Raw genomic sequence first — 17,377 nt, 5'->3', positions numbered from 1 at the left:
ATTTACAGCAAAACAAAGACTCAGGAGAACAAGGAAGCAAATTCCCTTCAAGCTTCTTAACAGTTATCTATGTCTGTCGGTGGTTTGATATTTTATGATGATATAGCAAGTGCGTGTTTTTTTTTTTTTTTTTTAAAGACTGGACCTCCTCACACACGTTTGGCTAACTCTGGCCAGTTCTGGTGCTGGCTCAGAAGCCTCCTGCCCCTTTAAGCCTCCTGCCCCTTTAAGCCTCCTGTCTCTTTAAGTCTTTAACTCTGGCTTATTTTTGTTTATTTTGCACTGTCTCATCCCATCAGCTGCCTCAGGGCTGTTCCGATTTGAGCAGGAGGGTTCAATCTTAGTAAATCAGAATAAGTAACTGAGGCAGTGCAGCGTGGGATGTGGAATTTGGTTACAGGGAACTGATCTACCTCTTCACCCACATTAAACAGAGATGACACTCGGGGCCCAGAGTTGAGACAGCTGGCACAGCCGCAAAGCTTATATCTAGACATAAGCAGCTTTTCTAGTGTGAAAGAACTTTTGGTGGCAATTTCTTGTTTTATTCCTGGAATCTTTCTAAATGGCAGGAAGGAGTACGCCCACTTTAGAGATGAAGAAACTGAGTCCCCCAAAGATTACAGAGAGCCAGGTGGGACCAGGACAAGAACTTGGCTCTTTCCTAAAGCCCTACTTTATCCAGATGGGTAAGCCACTGTGGGCCAACAATAAGCCTTTTGATCATCTTCTGATAAAGCTTACCAGAAATGCCTTCTTATAACGCTCATAACAAGGACATCGCACAAGTCTAGTGCCATGTATTTTTTTAAGAGAATATACATTAGCTTCAGCAATCTGGATCGGAAGCAACACATATAAGCAATGCTCAAGTTCCTTTCTCTGGCCTCCTGTTATTTTGATGCAGAGCCAAAACCCTGTACATAACTCACTTCTTTAATTGTAACTTACCACCCCAATAATTTATTCTGTTCTGTCATTTTCTGTCATTCAAAATTCCAAGGAGCTAAATTTTCAGACATGGAAGTAAAAGCTAGAAATCACAAAGACGCGTTCTAACATTACTTGAAACAACAACAATTAAAAAGGGTTACCTTGCAGCCTTCACATGTAATGACACCATAATGGATTCCTGATGATTTGTCTCCACAGATCTTGCATGGAATAATTTCAATTTGAGCTGCAACAGAAGCACGCAACCAGTTAATTACATTTTCTTTTAAACACCTTATAAAAGCGCTCCCTGATCAGCATTTGTATAGTGAAAACTAATAACCTGCTAAACATTATACTGCATTAACTATTCATTGCTGAACTGTGAGGGTCCCCCTAGAGTCCTGGACTAAATTATGGCTGCTCGTTATATAATAGCTTTCGGGTTATTAAAATGGGTCATTTGAGAAGGTGTTTAAGAACCCACAAGAAGACTGGAATCAGCATTTCAAAGCCTTCAAGAACTGGAGAGTTCGCAGTTTAGGCCTCAGAGCAAAGCAGATACTAAAATGTTTCCTCCGATCTCATTTTCCATCATTATTTTTAAAAGGTCATAAATCCATCTTGGCTGAGCACTGAAGCTCGACTGGAAGAGAGAAATAATACACTCCCAAAAAGTCAGGTCTACTTAGGAAAATGATTCAACTCAAAATATTAATAAGTTACATACAATGGCAAGTTAAGAATTCCTTTTCCATCTTTCCTTAATTAATGGGGTTGCCATGTGTTAAACATCAGTTCACTTGTGCCCCATCAAAACCTCTCAACCATAAAGCCAACATCCTCTCTGAATGTGATAATGGTGCATCCTGACCAATAAAATATGCTGCTTCTGAGTTCTTTACGTTGGAAATTGATTTCCTGTTACGATGGACATGTGTTTCTCTCTTACTGATGACTTAAGGATGCATTAAGCTAGAAAATTAACCAAATAATTAGCATATATCACTGAAAGTTTAAAAAATTACAATGCCCATTTTAAAGAAAGCTCATTATATCTTCGACAGAGTTGGAAAGAACATACTTAAGGATTCAAAAAAAACAACCCGAGGAATAGAATAATTAGGGGAAACAAAGAACTTGAACTACTCCTTAAAAAGAATTTATATGTGAAAAAAAGACTAAGCTCTTTAAAGAGGAGGTCAATGTTCACTAGTTTACCTGCAAAGTCTCACTTTTCTAACTTCAATTTTTCACAACTTGGTACCGTGTTATATTCACCACTAATGCACACAACTGTGAGTGTTCATGTGTGTTTCATCACTTTTTCACAGTCTGTGAGTAGTGCCATCACAACTTTTACACATACAATGACTTGATGAAGTTTAGAATTTGCTATATGGTATGACACACAGATATGCACAGCCCATGTCTCACTTCTCCGATCTGACCCCATGATTTCCACAACCAATCACTTTGGACATGATGTAATGGCTTAGTCCATACTTGGAAAAAACACACATAAAATTACTAGCATTAGTCCCATTTTAAACCATTTTAAACCTGCCGACTTCTTTCAAAGAGATCAGCACAAGTTCTGTGCTGACTTTATGGATGGTGAGCTATAGTCTTGAAAGATAGTCCCTACCCTGTCCACCACCTGTATTGCTGACTGATGGAGTTTCTTTGCTAGTTTATACCAGAAAATATTCATAATCTCACATCCAGTATATTTCCCCTAATACTGATGCTTTCTAATACCCAATTAATAATATCACAGTGGTCAACCATCTAAAATGCCTATTCTGAATGATGAAACTTAATGTTATATTGGTGTTTAACAAAAATTTAACAAAAATTATCATCTGCAAGTCTGACTCCTCATCTCAGTGTCCCCCTTGATTTCTTCAAGAAAAAATATTTATGAAATTTGAACTTGCGCATATGTTTCCTCCAATGTTTTTAATGCAGTCAATGCGTATTGCTATGCCACACTCTACCAAAGGAGAAAGTTATGCTCAATACTCATTGCAGATGTTCGTAAGAAGTGAATGGGCAGACAGAGATTCAGAAAGGAGGTATCAGTGGAGGGCTGGAACCTTCCCAAATTAATTCCTAAATTAACTAGCCTACAAGGAGAACCACGTTCCCTAATCCCAACACAAAAGGCAACCCGAAGTACTTGGGTCATTTATTTTAGAAAATCCAGAGTTGGGGAGATGGCTCGAAGGGCTGCAGCACAAGTTTTGTGTGTGGAAGCCCCAGGCTCAGACCCCAGTACTGCCTGGTCACTTGAGCGCCACGGGGAGTTCCCAGCCCCACTACAAAGAAAACAAATTATAAGTGAATTAAAAGACCCACACTAAGTTTTTGCTCATGTTTCATCTGTAATAATAAAAATTGGCATAGACAAACACTGCTAGGTCCAGCAGTTTACATCAACCTGCAAACTATGATGTAAACACTGGCCTTGGATGAGTCAACCTTAATCAGCCCAGCAACAAGCAAATAGTCTATTGAGTTCCTTATAAGAATAGGAGGCACCGAACAGGCCATATAGGGAAGGCGACATCTTTTTTCTGTTTCGAATTGAAAATGATGCATTGCTTTTCAATCTGCCCAAACTCCTAGTGGATTACCCACTGCAAGCAATATGATGCTACATAAAGTAGTGACTGAAACATCTGTGGATGGTTTCTGTGATCCAGCAGCTGACAGGGGTTAGTAAAGAGGAGATGCTCAGAAGGGGTAACCCTGGGAGAGACCGCCTGGCTCAAACCTCCACCCTGCAATGATCAGGGCATGGGAAGGCAGACGGGGGTGCAGGTAGGAAGGTGGCTGGAGCATAAACCCAGTATCTGTTGGACTGTGGTGGAATCAGTATTCAGCTTGGCCTTTCAGAGCTGAGAAAAGGGCACAGGGCAACAGAATTTATGGAGGTGGAGCTGCTGATCATGGACGGACTCCCAACGCCCACGTTATTTCCAAGCAGGAAACATTTGTCTAAGCTCTTCACACACGCCTTCCCCATATTTGTGCTTCATTCCATTGGGCAAGGTTGACTCAAGAACAAGCTTCACTAGAGTCCTCCTGGCCAGGGGATGAGGGAGGGTGTATTCAGTCCTCTACCTGAAGTAAAACTTAGGTACAGGTCAGACTCGTACTTATTAGTAAAAGTACCGCACAGTGGTTCTCTGATCTCAAGAGACAGCTTCAGCACAAGTACTTTTCAGCAAATGATTAAAATCCACCTGATCCTTCCCACCCCTCACCAAACAAAAACAATAACAATAAAAGAACCCACCTCTCTGAATAAGATCTTATAGCAGATGATAGAATTTCCAGAAGCAAACATTTGCAGATTGGAGTAGAACATTCTATTTAATCCAACAATGCCCCAAAGTTGCCCACTTTCTCGCCCCCCCAACTCACTGCCAGAATGCAAGTGTATTGACAACAAAATAATAAAAAATATAGATAAAGAAAAAGTGTAGTCAATGTCTTGCAGATTTTTCCAAAGGCAGACAGCTTAGTTCTATAAATGTGAGTTTTCAGTCCAATAAGAGGGAAAAGGACACAAATCCCTTGACCCTCTGCTTTCTGTTTCTCACGCGTTTCCATATTTTAACTGGCATTGCTGGATCTTTTTGAAATAATCTTCTTTTCACACAAATTATGAGACTTGGCCCATATATACATTGCACGCATTTGCTCAGCCAGTATTTCCAAGGATGAGTTCTGTGAGACACCATGACTGTCACAAGTATATTGATTAAATTAGTCCATATACATATTCATTACAGCAAAAGGGCTTATTGTACAATGGAGGAGCTAAGCAAGACACGCACTGAGAATCATGAATTGGCTTCACAATGAACAACTTTGCTGTGAAAAATTCAGATCTACCCGTATTCCTGGCTTGACTGCCTGAATCATGTGCTGTCTCTGTGCCCTCTGCAACTGGAGCTGCTCTCCATACCTGCAGGGATGTTGTTCTGAGGAGCTGAGAACAACTGGCAGTAGGGACCAATGGGACACATTGTTCACGAGCTCAGTCAGTCTCTGGCGTGGGTTTTCACGGGCCAGGGTGCTGCCGCACAAAGTTTTCTCTGCTTTTAATTAGCAAAGGGACAAGAATGTGGGCATTCCCTAGCACCGGAGTGATTCCTCTGAGCCTGTTTTGGGAGGCATCTTAGTCCGGAGAAAAACACCCATTCTCCAGAAGAGTTCAAAAGACAATGGGACAAGAGCTGACCCCTGGCTTCCTTCTGGGGCAAACAGAATGGCTTTAGAGCCATACTAGGACCATGAGTGTGGGATTCTAAGGGGCCAGGCAAGATCACAATCACTCTCCAGTGAGGGCAGAAGTGGTGGCACCACAGCCTCAGTCTCTGTATTTTGTAGAAAAGGAAAGTGAAGCTCAGGGAGGCTTTGCCATATGTCCCACATCTGAGAGTTGGGGCGAGGCCAGGCTGGGCTTTAGACTTATGTGGCTTCTTGGTCTAATGCAAAACGAAGGTTTTTGTCACCATAGGGCATGGCCCTGTGAAATCACACCACGCTGACCTCTCTGTGGCTCAAAAGACGCCTGGCAGGAATCCGGTAAAACCTGCAACCTGCGTGGGACTGACGTCCAGATGCCACTTGGAGTTACTGGACAAGTTTACAACCGGAAGTAACCACCACCTTTCCAGGGCATTCTCCATTCTACCTAAATCCAAGTCACCTCAAAGTGACTGACAACAGGGTTGAAAAAAAAATTTTTTTTTATTGGAAGGAGTGGGTTTCTGGTTATACCCGGTGGTGCTCAGGGCGTACTCCTAACTCTGTACTCAGGGTTCACACCTGGTAGCTTGGGGGACCATATGTCATGCTGGGGATTCAACCCAGGTTGGATGCTCACAAGACAAGTGCCGTACCTGCTGTACTATCACTCTGGATCAAGGCTTAACAATTCTTAAGACAAGGGACAAATTGCTCGACCTTGCTGAAGCTCTGCTGCATGGTCAGACATTCCACTTTAGGGTATATAAATGATGCAGCACCCACATAATTATCTCTTATGTGTATTTTCCACTTCTGCACCCAGTTCTTAGACATAGTTGGCATTCCCTCGGTAGTGGTTATTATTATTGCTATTGTGGATAAGAAATCCTGCCTTGTAGCAAAATGAAATTCTTTTCTCCAGACTTTAAGCTTTTTCCAAAGTGGGGATAGAGCAAAGCTGCTTATCGTCCCTGTAATATGGCAGGCTATTCCTGCCTGCCCCCAGCACAATCCTTCGTAGCCCTGGTGCTTAACTGTTTCCTGCAACACGCGGCCTGTCGCAATCCGCCATGGAAAGGCTCATATGGACCCTGTTACTAATAATAGCAGAAAGAAATTAAAGTTTTCATAGGTTCATATGAAAAGCTAATATGGACCCAGAATCACCCTTGTCATATCCCCCACTCTCCAGCTCACTTGCACAGCCTTCTGCGTTTTCCAGCTGGACCAAACAGGGGGAAGGTGGCTCTGGTCTGCCAGAAAAGAAGAGAAACCTGGGGTTCACCTACAGTTTCATCGCACAGCCAAATGTCCAATCATATTGTGTATCTCACAAAGAAAAGGGCTGGGAACCAACAGCGGGGTCTCTCCTCCCCCCTAACTCTGCTGCAAGAGCGTTTTCCCTCCTCTCGGAGAGCTGAGCAACCCACTTGGCACATGACATATTTCTCAAAGGTCTGAAGGTTTCTAACTGGCCAGTCTGACTTTTGTCAGCAGAAAAACCAATAGAGATTAAAAAGGAAGACCCACAGGCATTTGATTGTACTTCCAGTGAAATGGCTCAAGTCCTCCCTGGATTAGTCACTTTCTTTCATCCCCAGCGCAGAAGGACTATGGCGTTTAAAGGCCTCATGGCTGCCGCATGCAGCTGAGCACAGTCCCCAAATCTCTGCCTGCTTCTCTCGGGGCTTGGGGAGATTTTGGCTTCTAGAGATTTTTCTTTTTTTTTTTTTGGTTTTTAGGCCACACCAAAGTGTGCCCAGGGCTTACTTCTGGCTTTGTGTTCAGGAGTTACTCAGGGGAATCATATGGGATGGCAGGCTTTGGACCCTGGTCGGCTCATGCAAGGCAAATGCCCTATGTGGCTTCCAGAGTTTTGTGGTCTCTTTTGGGTGTTGCTGCCTCCTAGTTCCAAGATCTTCAAGGACTTTAGACCTCTATTTGGGGCCAAAAGTGGGGGACTTATTTCACTTGGTCCCAAGCTGTCCTGCACATGGGGGCTGCCACCACCTGGAGCAGGGGGGGTCTTTTTATTTTTTTAAACTATCTTGCAGCTGTGGCACTCTTTGCTGCGGTGTGCAGAGGTGCTGGATGAGTAAATACTCCCCCCATTCCCCAGCCTCCAGAGAAGGTGGGGGTCCCAGGCCAATCGAGGCTTGTGGAGAGCTTGCTCTCCATCTCCAGGTGGGCACAGAGGCTGAACACTCCCATCTGCTCCTGGCCACAGTGTGACAGCTTGGTTCTATCACCTAGTTCTATCCAGGGGTTTCTCGGTGGGGAGGGTCAAGCTCCAGTCACACAGGAATCTCCAATGCGTCCGGCCATGCTGCTGCTGAACTCATACTCCAGAGCTTCCCTGCTGGCACTCCCACATTCTCTTTATGACAGGGCTTGGTCCTCGCTGATGGGCACTGAAGCCATCAGTGCCCTGACTGGAAAAACCCTCTCCTTTAGTGGAGTCGCCTGGTGGCCATTCCTGGCACCAATCATGAAGGCTGCTGTTGGCAGAGTTCCATAATGGTTTTTAAGGTTTTGGTCCTCATTAACTCATTGTGACTTTGGTGCTTGCACCAACTCAGAAGTAGGCAGATGGGTATGATTACCCCCATTCTACAGATGTGGAAAATGAACCCCGAGAGAGCTAAGTGGCATCTTCCTTACATCTGGGTTTCCCAGGGTTTAACTGAACAGGCAAGTCTCATGGGCACACACAGGAGAAGAAGAAAAAAAGACAGTCTTAGTGTCTCTTTCTTATTTCAGTGCATTTGCTATCTTCAGACTTCTGTTGCCATTTGTCTGGGGCTCTGGAGAGCAAGGGCAAGAGTAAGAAAGAGAGGGAGGTGATTCGATTAAGAAAAGCCCTTCCGGTGCCCCGTGTTTTCCCGACCTCCAGTCCCCAGAGTGGCCTCCCCAAGTCACATCGCCTCCACTCTGCCATCTATAAAATGGGAATAATTCTTACCTGCTAGGCAGGTGGTGGGCAATGAATGCTCATAAAACTCTTTGAAGATGAAAAGCCCTATATAAATGGGAGGCTGTAGGAAGCCTGGAATATCGTTCTTGGCAAGGACCAGGACGCCGAGCCCTCACTTCCCACAACAGACTTGGTCACAAAGAGAATAAAGGAAAAAGCACAGAACTTGTAATTTTCATCTGCTCGCTAAACTTCAAGTATTTTTTCCCTTTTTAATTGTTGGCTTTCAAAATGTCTTCTGGAAGGAATAATGGGTCCAGATGTTACTCTCTTAGCCTCAGCCTGATAGAAAAAGGATCCTTTGACCTTTCTGGATTGGCTGTCAGAAGCCAAGTCACTGTGCTCAGTTCACCCACCATGAGCCCACTTCCCAAACGCGAGAGGCATACGTGCCCTGTGGGTACCCCAACCCTCAGTATTAAGGTCCCCACTAAACCCATGGGATTATTGCCGTTGCAAAAATGTCCTGAACCTGACTAGCCCTTCTCTATTAAAGCCACTTTGTTGCTGTGGTTTGTTTCTTGTTGCAGTGCTGGTGGTAACTCCTGGCCCAGTGCCCAGCAGGGCTTGAGACTCCAAGCTTTGTCAGGGACTGAATCTGGGGTTTCATCATGCAAAGTATGTATTCCAGCCCAATGAGCTCTCTCCTTGCCCCCAAAGCAACCTCTTGAAAGCTTTAACTTGATTCTGGTATGCTGGAAACTTAATAGTCTTTGAAAAGCTCATTTTAAGAAAGTGTTGTGCAGGGGGCAGAGAGATAGTACACGGGGAAGGTGCTTGTTTAGCACACAGCTGTCCTTGGTTTGATCCATGGCACAGCATAGGGCCCCCCAAACCCCTCCAGGAGTGTTTCTTGAGCACAGAGCCAGGAGCAATCCTGAGTATCTCTGGGTGCACTCCCCCCCGTCCCCTCCAAAATGTTGTGCATACTTGCTACACACACAGACGTTTAAAAAACACTCACTCAAGATACGCATACTTGCAAACTACATAAAAAATAAGACAAATATGAAGAATTGCAACTTGGTCTATTTCCCTTCAGAGTTTTAAACACATAAGACTTTGGTGTCTATGAGTGAAAACATCCAGCCAGAATCCCCGTCCATGAAGTCAGAGGAGGCTGAGCTGTGGGTGGAGATTCGTCATTTATCAGGAAAAAAACCGATGATCAGGAAGACAGGCATATCTCACCGGGCTCTCTGCGACTGTGTGGCTAGTGCTGACAACAGGGATGGAATCTTAGTTCTCTGTGATTGGTTCCCGCCCTTTTGAGGCAGGCCTCCCAGGCACACTGACTCATGGTCCCTGGTACGAATGAATCCGAACGAATCTCTACTAAAAGCCAAATAAATGCAAATGAGCACTTTGGCTCCCTGGACAGGGAAATAAATCTTGTCTAATCCAAAAGAAACCTTTTTTTTTTTTTTTTTGGTTTTGGGCCATACCCGGCAGTTCTCAGGGCTGACTCTTGATGGGCTCAGGGGATCATATAAGGTGCTGGAGATCAAACCTGGGTTGACCGAGTGCAAGGCAAGTGCCCTACGTACTGTACTATCTCTCTGGCTCCCCCAGACATATTTTTCATATAAGATAACAGTGAATGGCTTTGATTTTTAGGTCCAGCTTCCTCTAGAACCCAGAGATGCCCTAGAAAGGCATAAAACGCCCCAACGGAATGTAATTGACAGTGCCGCTTTTGATGACCCTCTGGCAACTAACTCAGCCCCGAACACTTGAACAGAAGAGAAGCAGCCTGTCAGGGACTGTGCTGCTTATTTGGGTTTTGCTCACTGGGAAAGAAGTTCCCCTACTGAGCAAAACACAATAAGTTTTCTGTGTTTTGCTCACTTGCCTTGCACTCAGTCAACCCAGGTTTGATCCCCGGCACCTTATATGATCCCTTGAACCCTCCAAGAGTGAGCCCTGCGCACTGCCGGGTATGGCCCCAAAACCAAAAATAAAAAGTTTTCCTTTGGATTAGACAAAGAACAAATAAGTTCTCAGTCACCAATAATGACATCACTTCGATCAGCAATACTTTGCAGATCTTATTCTTACTCTTCTTTCTTGTGTCACTTTCTATTGCCTTTGTAAACCACAGACTCTATCTGTTATTAAAAATTTGTGGGGTTGGGGCCTGAGTGATAGCACAGCAGGGAGGGCATTTGCCTTGCACGTGGCCGACCTGGGTTCGATCCCCGGCATCCTATATGGTCCCCCAAGCACCACCAGGACTAATTCCTGAGTGCAGAGCCAGGAGTAACCCCTGACCATCACTGGGTGTGACCTGAAAAGAAAAAAAAAGAATTTGTGGGGTTTTGTGGAATCAGAGAGCAAGATAAAGGTAACTTGCTACTGGTCAACTATTTTTGATTTAGTATAAACTGCATTTTTTTTCCTTAAACAGTGTAGCACTGTAGCACTGTCCTCCCATTGTTCATCGATTTGCTCAAGCGGGTCCAGTAATGTCTCCACTGTGAGACTTGTTGTTACAGTGTTTGGCATATTGACTACATCATGGGTAGCTTGCCAGGCTTTGCTGTGCAGGCGAGATACTCTTGGTAGCTTGCCGGGCTCTCTGAGAGGGGCAGAGGAATCGAACCCGGCTCGGCCGGGCCAGCCGTGAGCAAGGCAAACACTCTACCACTGTGCTGTCACTTAAAGAGTGAACTGCATTTTATTTTCTCAAAGATTTTCTAGGACCTTCAGATAAAAATTGTTTTAATAAATATTTTGCTCTTGAATATCTTAGTGTGGCTTAATTGTCATCTCATCTCAGCAGGGGAAAAATCTGTTTTATTGTACTAAGTAGTTCAAACATGCACAGGGAAAAAAAAAGTCTAGAAACTGTGACTTCTCTTCCACACCTAAAGAGGTGTGTGTCCCTTATATAATTCAGGACCGTGCGAAACCGACAAATGTCATCTGACCCACAGAAGTGCAGCTAATCTTCTCTAGCGATCAACCTAAATCAAACGCTCTAAGTACCAATCCCTTCCCCCCCAACAAGGCGCCAGGCCACACAGAGGAAAGTCTCCCTGATCACAGTTGAGAGTAAAGGGGTCAGCTCGTTGCTTTCATCATCCAAAGTCTGTTTTCCACAACAGAAAGGAACATCTTTCAAACCAAACCAAATCTGGAGATCTTATCTGGTTTCTGCTTAACCCAAACCCTTCAAAATTACTCTTACTGCACTCATGAAATAACCTCACTTTCCATAATTACCCCAGAAATCTCACACCTTAGTCTCAAAGATAACCATTGCCTTTTTATGCTTTTTGCATCAGCCTATGCACACCCAAAGCTACATCCGTTGTCCCATCTTGGGGTTTCAGTTTAGCAGATCTTATTTTTTAAGTGGGGACATGTAGCGTTACCCAAATAGATAAACCCGGAGATTCAATACAAAGTCAATGACAGAAAGATGTTTTAACACAGAAATGGGTCTGATGACACAGAAGCTATTTGTTTAAATCTCTCTGTTCTGTAGCTGCATTTGAGGATGACCCATTGTATGCTAGCATCTACCACCAGAGTTCACAGGGTCAATGAAAACACTCAGTTGACTGAAGAATACTTCTTCAAGGGTCACCTACCACCTCTTGCCTGAAACAACCAGTCGAAATGGCTAATTTTTAAGGCCCAATTTCTATGACCCTTGACAGTGTTATCCTGACTAACAGCACACGAAGCCATGCAAAATGGATTAAGAATCTAGGTGTAGTCACCAGATCCAGGTGTAGTCACCAAAGCTCAGGGACAATGCTCATGACTCTGCATAAGCTTGGAAGGCTTTTTGAGGATCAGTTTTGGTTCACGGTAAAGAAGATGATGTCACTGCAGAAATATTCCCTGACCAAATTAACTCTGGGTTCATGGCAAAAGATTGGCAATAACTGGAAAATTTAAAACCCTGAAAATAAAGCCGGCATCTTTCTAAATTAAGCCACAGAGAACTAAAAATAACCACAAATCCTTAATTATGGAAAAATCACCCAGCAACACCACAATTTTCTTGGTCTACAGATCACTGTGGTGGGTGAGGATGGTTAAACATGTGACCCCACAGAGCCTCACCTCACCTCTGGGCTGTTCCCTCTTTACTGTCTTCCTAGAAATTGACAGGGATGAAAGACCAGGGAAGGGTCTGGATTCTGTTAAAAGTTATAGGCAAATTGTTTAAACTTGCCAGAAGCAGAAGTGTAGATATTATCATACTAATCAATTTAAGACTCTTAAGATCTAGAAGGAATAGTAACCAACTCGAAGAAGAAAAAGCCTATTAGGTTTTCTACCTACAATTTTCAGCCAATTGTCAATGATGCCTAAATAATAGTTATGGCAAGTTCTAAGTCTTCCAACATGCCCTTTATGTCTTTCTGGAGAGCAGTTCAATGATACTTAACAAAATTCTCTTTTAGAATACTTTTGTAGGACAACCAGTTTTTACAAATGAATCTTAGGAATAACCTAAGAAAATGACCCAAAGGGTTTTGATATTTTTTCCCAATTCTTGCTGTAAAGACATGTGCTTTGAACTTGTTTATTAAAGAATCATTTCCATTTTTTTTTAAGTGTTGGGACATACCCGTCAGTGCTAAGAGCTTACTCCTGGCTCTTCACTCAGGAATCACTCCTGACGGGGCTCAGGAGACCATACAGGGTTCCTGGATCAAACCAGGTGAATTGCATGCAAGTCAAGCACCTTACTCCCACCATTCTGTCTTTGGCTCCTCATTCCAACTTTAATTATAATACATAAGATCAATCAGAAAATGGAATGATCTTTGTGGATAGTTGAAGTACTGTTGTAATCATATCTATTTCCAAAAAGGAGCAAGCAAGAGCTCGCAGTTCTTTCTTTCTTTTTTTTTTTGAGTTCTAAATATTTATTTATGTTTTACTATTCTTTGGGCTGGAGCGATAGCACAGCGGGTAGGGCATTTGCCTTGCATGCAGCCAACATGGTCGACATGAGTTCAATTCCTCCACCCCCTCGGAGAGCCCGGCAAGCTACCGAGAGTATCTTGCCCTCATGGCAGAGCCTGGCAAGCTACCCGTGACATATTCGATATGCCAAACACAGTAACAACAAGTCTCATGATAGAGATGTTACTGGGCCCGCTTGAGCAAATCGATGAACAATGGAGGACCGTGATTTACTATTCTTTAAAAAAAAATTAAACCACAGTGAAATACATAGTTGCAAAGTTGTTCATGACTGGGTTTCAATCACACGATATTCTGACGTCCATCCCTTCATCAGTGTACATTTCCTACCACCAGTGTTCCTAGTTTTCCCTTTCCACTCCTTTCCCAGTCTGTCTTTACAGCAGGCACTTTTCCACTCTCTCTCTCTCTCTCTCTCTCTCTCTCTCTCTCTCTCTCTCTCTCCCTCCCTCCCTCTCTCTTTCCTTATGGGCGTTATGGTTTGCAGTACAAGTCTGCAGTAGTTTCTTGACAGGAAATAGAGGAAAAGGTGCCAGTCTTCAGGTTAATAAGTAGCTGTGAGATATTAGGATAAAGTGTGCTTTGGAGCAAGCTAAGGTTGTTGACTTTAAGACTGGACTTCTGAGCATCAATTTATGAACTACATCTAAAATATCGGATAAATATAATTACTCCAAATGAAAAGAAATGTGCACTCCAGGTGTTTCTGGGGGGGGGGGTAACCATTTTCACTTAAGTCAGGAACTAGAAAGGCGGTAAGAAAGCAGAGTAAAGGCATGAAAATACAGCTGGCAACCCCACCCTCACTTCCACTTTCAGTTTCTGAGCCGGAAACTTTTGCCTGAAGAGACAAACATTGCAAAGGCCATTCCTGGTCGTCTAGACACCGAGCGTGGACGCTCTGCCGGCCCGATTTGTGACCACGTATGTATATGTCTATCACTTCTGATGGCGTGAGTGGGACGTGATTCTGGAGTCAGTGACTGTTGCTAATCTGCAGTCGAAGTATACCATTCACACACTGATTAGTTCGGGGGCAGTGTAATACACTTCACAAGAGCTGGAAGCACAGTCCCCTCTGGAGGGAAGCACACTCTGACTGCTGGCAGCTGCAGGCACAACTCACTGCCACAACTGGAGTGTAGAAGAGCAGGTCCCTTCTACGCTGCGCTACCATCTGGAAGCAAAGGCCACATTCTACCTCATCACACCAAGTCCAGCCAGCTGCTGCCATGTCACCACCAGGGGGCGCCAGCAGGCATAGGCACCAGAAAAGCTAAATAAATAAATAAATGAATACAAAGAGTCTAGGAACCCATTTCATTGCATGAAAATTCAGGATGCAAGTGAAAACTTCTCCAAAGAAAGAGAAAGGCGAGTGTTGGGTACAACCTTGAAAGTAAAGCTTAGGAGAGGCTGACCGTGTAAGTTCTAGTTGAATCCTTGCAAGTCACGTCTGAGCCACTCGAACTTGAGGTGCTTTGAAACTCTCCCTGCATCTAACCGTCCTGGTCTTCAAAAAAAAAAAAATCCCTCCCTAATCATTGTAGGTCATGCAAATGAGATGCCTGTAGAATCGTGTCTCACACATAATGGCTCAGTGAAAGTCCGGGGTCCTCCTCACCCCCACAATCTTTTTCCTGAAGCAGGAGTGGGTGAAAATAACAGAAAGGCCGAGACAGAATGGCTGCTGTTAACTTTTTGGCCAAGCCTGGCGTTTAGCCACTTCCCTCCTGCTGCACACTCCACACGGCACGAGGTGGGTCTGAGGCAGTCAGTCAAAGGCTGGCTGTGGGCCACCAGAAGGTGCAGCAGGGCGGCAGTCGAGAGGTGAGGAGTGAGAAGGTGAGAGGGAACTGTTTGGGAGCTGAGTGGTGGCTGGGTACAAGCCTGAACTGCCTAAGCGACGAGTCCAGCACTGCCCGTGGAATGAGCCAAATCTGCCAGCTCTTGGGAAACTGGCGACCCTCAATCTCCAGGATTCAGCTCGCTCCTTCTGTCCTTAGCTGGTGCGAGGATCTCATCTAGCCAGTTTCCACTGCAACCCGATGATCAGGAGTGGGTGGTTCTGCCATTCCCCCAACAGTGGGAACATCCCTAATGGTTGGCGCCAGGAGGTAGTAGCATGCAGTACACAGAAGCGATGGCAGACAGTGACAGAGAAACCATGTCCCCTGCATTTGGTTCAGGGAAAACCTTAAAATGCTCTTGTCAAGGTTCAGTGTAAAAGTTCTGACAGATATCATGCTCAGTGAAATGAGTCAGAAAGAGAGGAACAGACATAGAAGGACTGCACTCATCTGTGGAGTATGAAACACCATAACATGAGGCTGACACCTAAGGATAGTAGAGACACGGGACAGGAGGACTGCTCCATAGCTGGAAGCCTACCTCATGGGGAGAAGGCAGCTGGAATAGAGAAGGGATGACTAAGAAAATGATGGCTTGAGGAATGGGTCGGGATGGGAGATGTGTGCTGAAAGTAGATAAAGGACCAAACATGATGACCTCTCAGTGTCTGTATTGCAAATCATAATGCCAAAAAGTAGAGAGAGAGTATGGGGAATATTGTCTGCTATGGAGGCAGGGGGAGGGTGGGAAAGGGGGGGCATACCGAGGATATCGGTGGTGGGCAATGTGCACTGGTGGAGGGATGGGTGTTTGATCATTGTGTGATTGTAACCCAAACATGAAAGCTTGTAACTATCTCACGGTGATTCAATAAAATTAAAAAAAAAGTTTTGGCAGAGTATTCTCTGGAGCTAGAATATTCTGATTGTAGAAATCTGAGTCATTCTCTTTGCCTTATTTTATTCCTATTCCTATTATTATTATTATTATTATTATTTTAACTTGGGGCCACACCCTATGGTATTCAGGGGCTAGTCTTTGACTCTGTGGTCAGGAATGACCCCTGGTGGAGCCCAAGGGACTCCCACAGTGCTGGGGACAAATAGGGATTGGAAGCATGCAAAGCAAGTGCCTTCACCCCTGTATTACCTTCACAACCTTTGTCTTTTTTAAATGGTCTACTGCTATCAAAGCCAATTCTTTTCACTATCACATCTACCTCTGAGGGATGAGGCAAGGCAATACACTGAGGATATGGCATTGATGCATAATTGTCTTTCATTTTTCCTTTAGAGGTAAACAGTTTGAGTTGAATATGTTGGGATAGGACTAGGTTGTTTTTCATCTTCCTCTCTCTTTGAAGATAGATAAATTTGTGCACTTTTGTTGTAAATCAAGAGAGGCAAAGCCCTTATGTGGGCAGCACCAGTAATTAAAACAAATCTATGTCCCACTGTTTTTTACTGTTTGAAACAAACTTCCATTAGCAAAGCACTGTAGGTCTCAAGCCACAAGATTCCCAACTACAAGTGTCTTTGGTTTCCGATGTCCAGAATTAAATCCAAGAGCATGTCAAGATTCATTAGAACATAGAGAAGGAATGTTCTTCTGGAAAATGCAGAATCATCAGACAAGGCTGGAATTACCAAGTCTTGAACCTCGCAAATGAACCCAATCATTCGCCATGATTTAAACTGATTGTGCCTTTGCTGTTACTAAAAAAAATCACTGAAGGCAGAAATGGCATGAAAACAAAACAAAACACAAACAAGAGACAAGAAACTTTAGGCTTAGGAAAAAATCACTTGAGTAAGTGTGCAGATTTCCAAATGGAAATTCTGAATGGGACAGGACTTTCGTTGTTGCCTAACTTCATGTTTGAAAACTCAGTCACGTCTCAGACACACCCACTAATACCCAGAATAATGGCTAGCACCTACAAGGAATTATTATTCATTTAAAACATCTTTTAAAACATGTCACAATCAAGAATAAGTTGGACGGGTCCTTACCATCCCCACCCTCTGTGGTAAACAAACAGTATTTCTATCTAAGTCAATTTCCTGTTCTTGGAATCAGCCTTTTGAGTTGACAGTTTGACTTGAAAAACTGATTGCCTTACTGCTGTCAGTGGTAAAGCAGGTAGGTCCAGCAAAGAAATATCTGTCCAGTTCAATATGCCCTGAGAGTGAAGTTTGCCATCTGTGAAGAGCATGTCTTATCTCTTTTCTGATCTGTCTTATCTGCAGCCAAATTAGACAATTCTGTTCATGTTGGAGTGGCTGTGTTGTGATCCCTTCTCTCCTCATTTCCCTTCTTTTTTGTCTTTTGTGTATTACTAACTGCTTTCACAGAATGCGTTCTGCAGGCATACTTTTACATATATTCTTTGAGAACTTCCAC

At 43.9% G+C, this 17,377-nt stretch overlaps 1 protein-coding gene across 3 annotated transcripts in view; it reads right to left on the bottom strand.

Moving 5' to 3' along the window:
* Nucleotides 1–17,377, bottom strand: part of RORA (RAR related orphan receptor A) — a 744,445-nt gene that overhangs the window by 44,097 nt on the left and 682,971 nt on the right. For all 3 annotated transcript variants that reach the window (XM_056130838.1, XM_056130839.1, XM_056130841.1), the window contains one exon: nucleotides 1,095–1,180. In XM_056130838.1, the coding sequence (XP_055986813.1) occupies nucleotides 1,095–1,180 (86 nt within the window). The remainder of the gene's footprint in view (nucleotides 1–1,094; nucleotides 1,181–17,377) is intronic.

Source organism: Sorex fumeus, unplaced genomic scaffold (genome assembly GCF_029834395.1).
Source record: "Sorex fumeus unplaced genomic scaffold, SorFum_2.1 ptg000081l, whole genome shotgun sequence".
Lineage (NCBI taxonomy): Eukaryota > Metazoa > Chordata > Mammalia > Eulipotyphla > Soricidae > Sorex > Sorex fumeus.
This window is presented reverse-complemented; position numbering and strand designations above follow the sequence as displayed.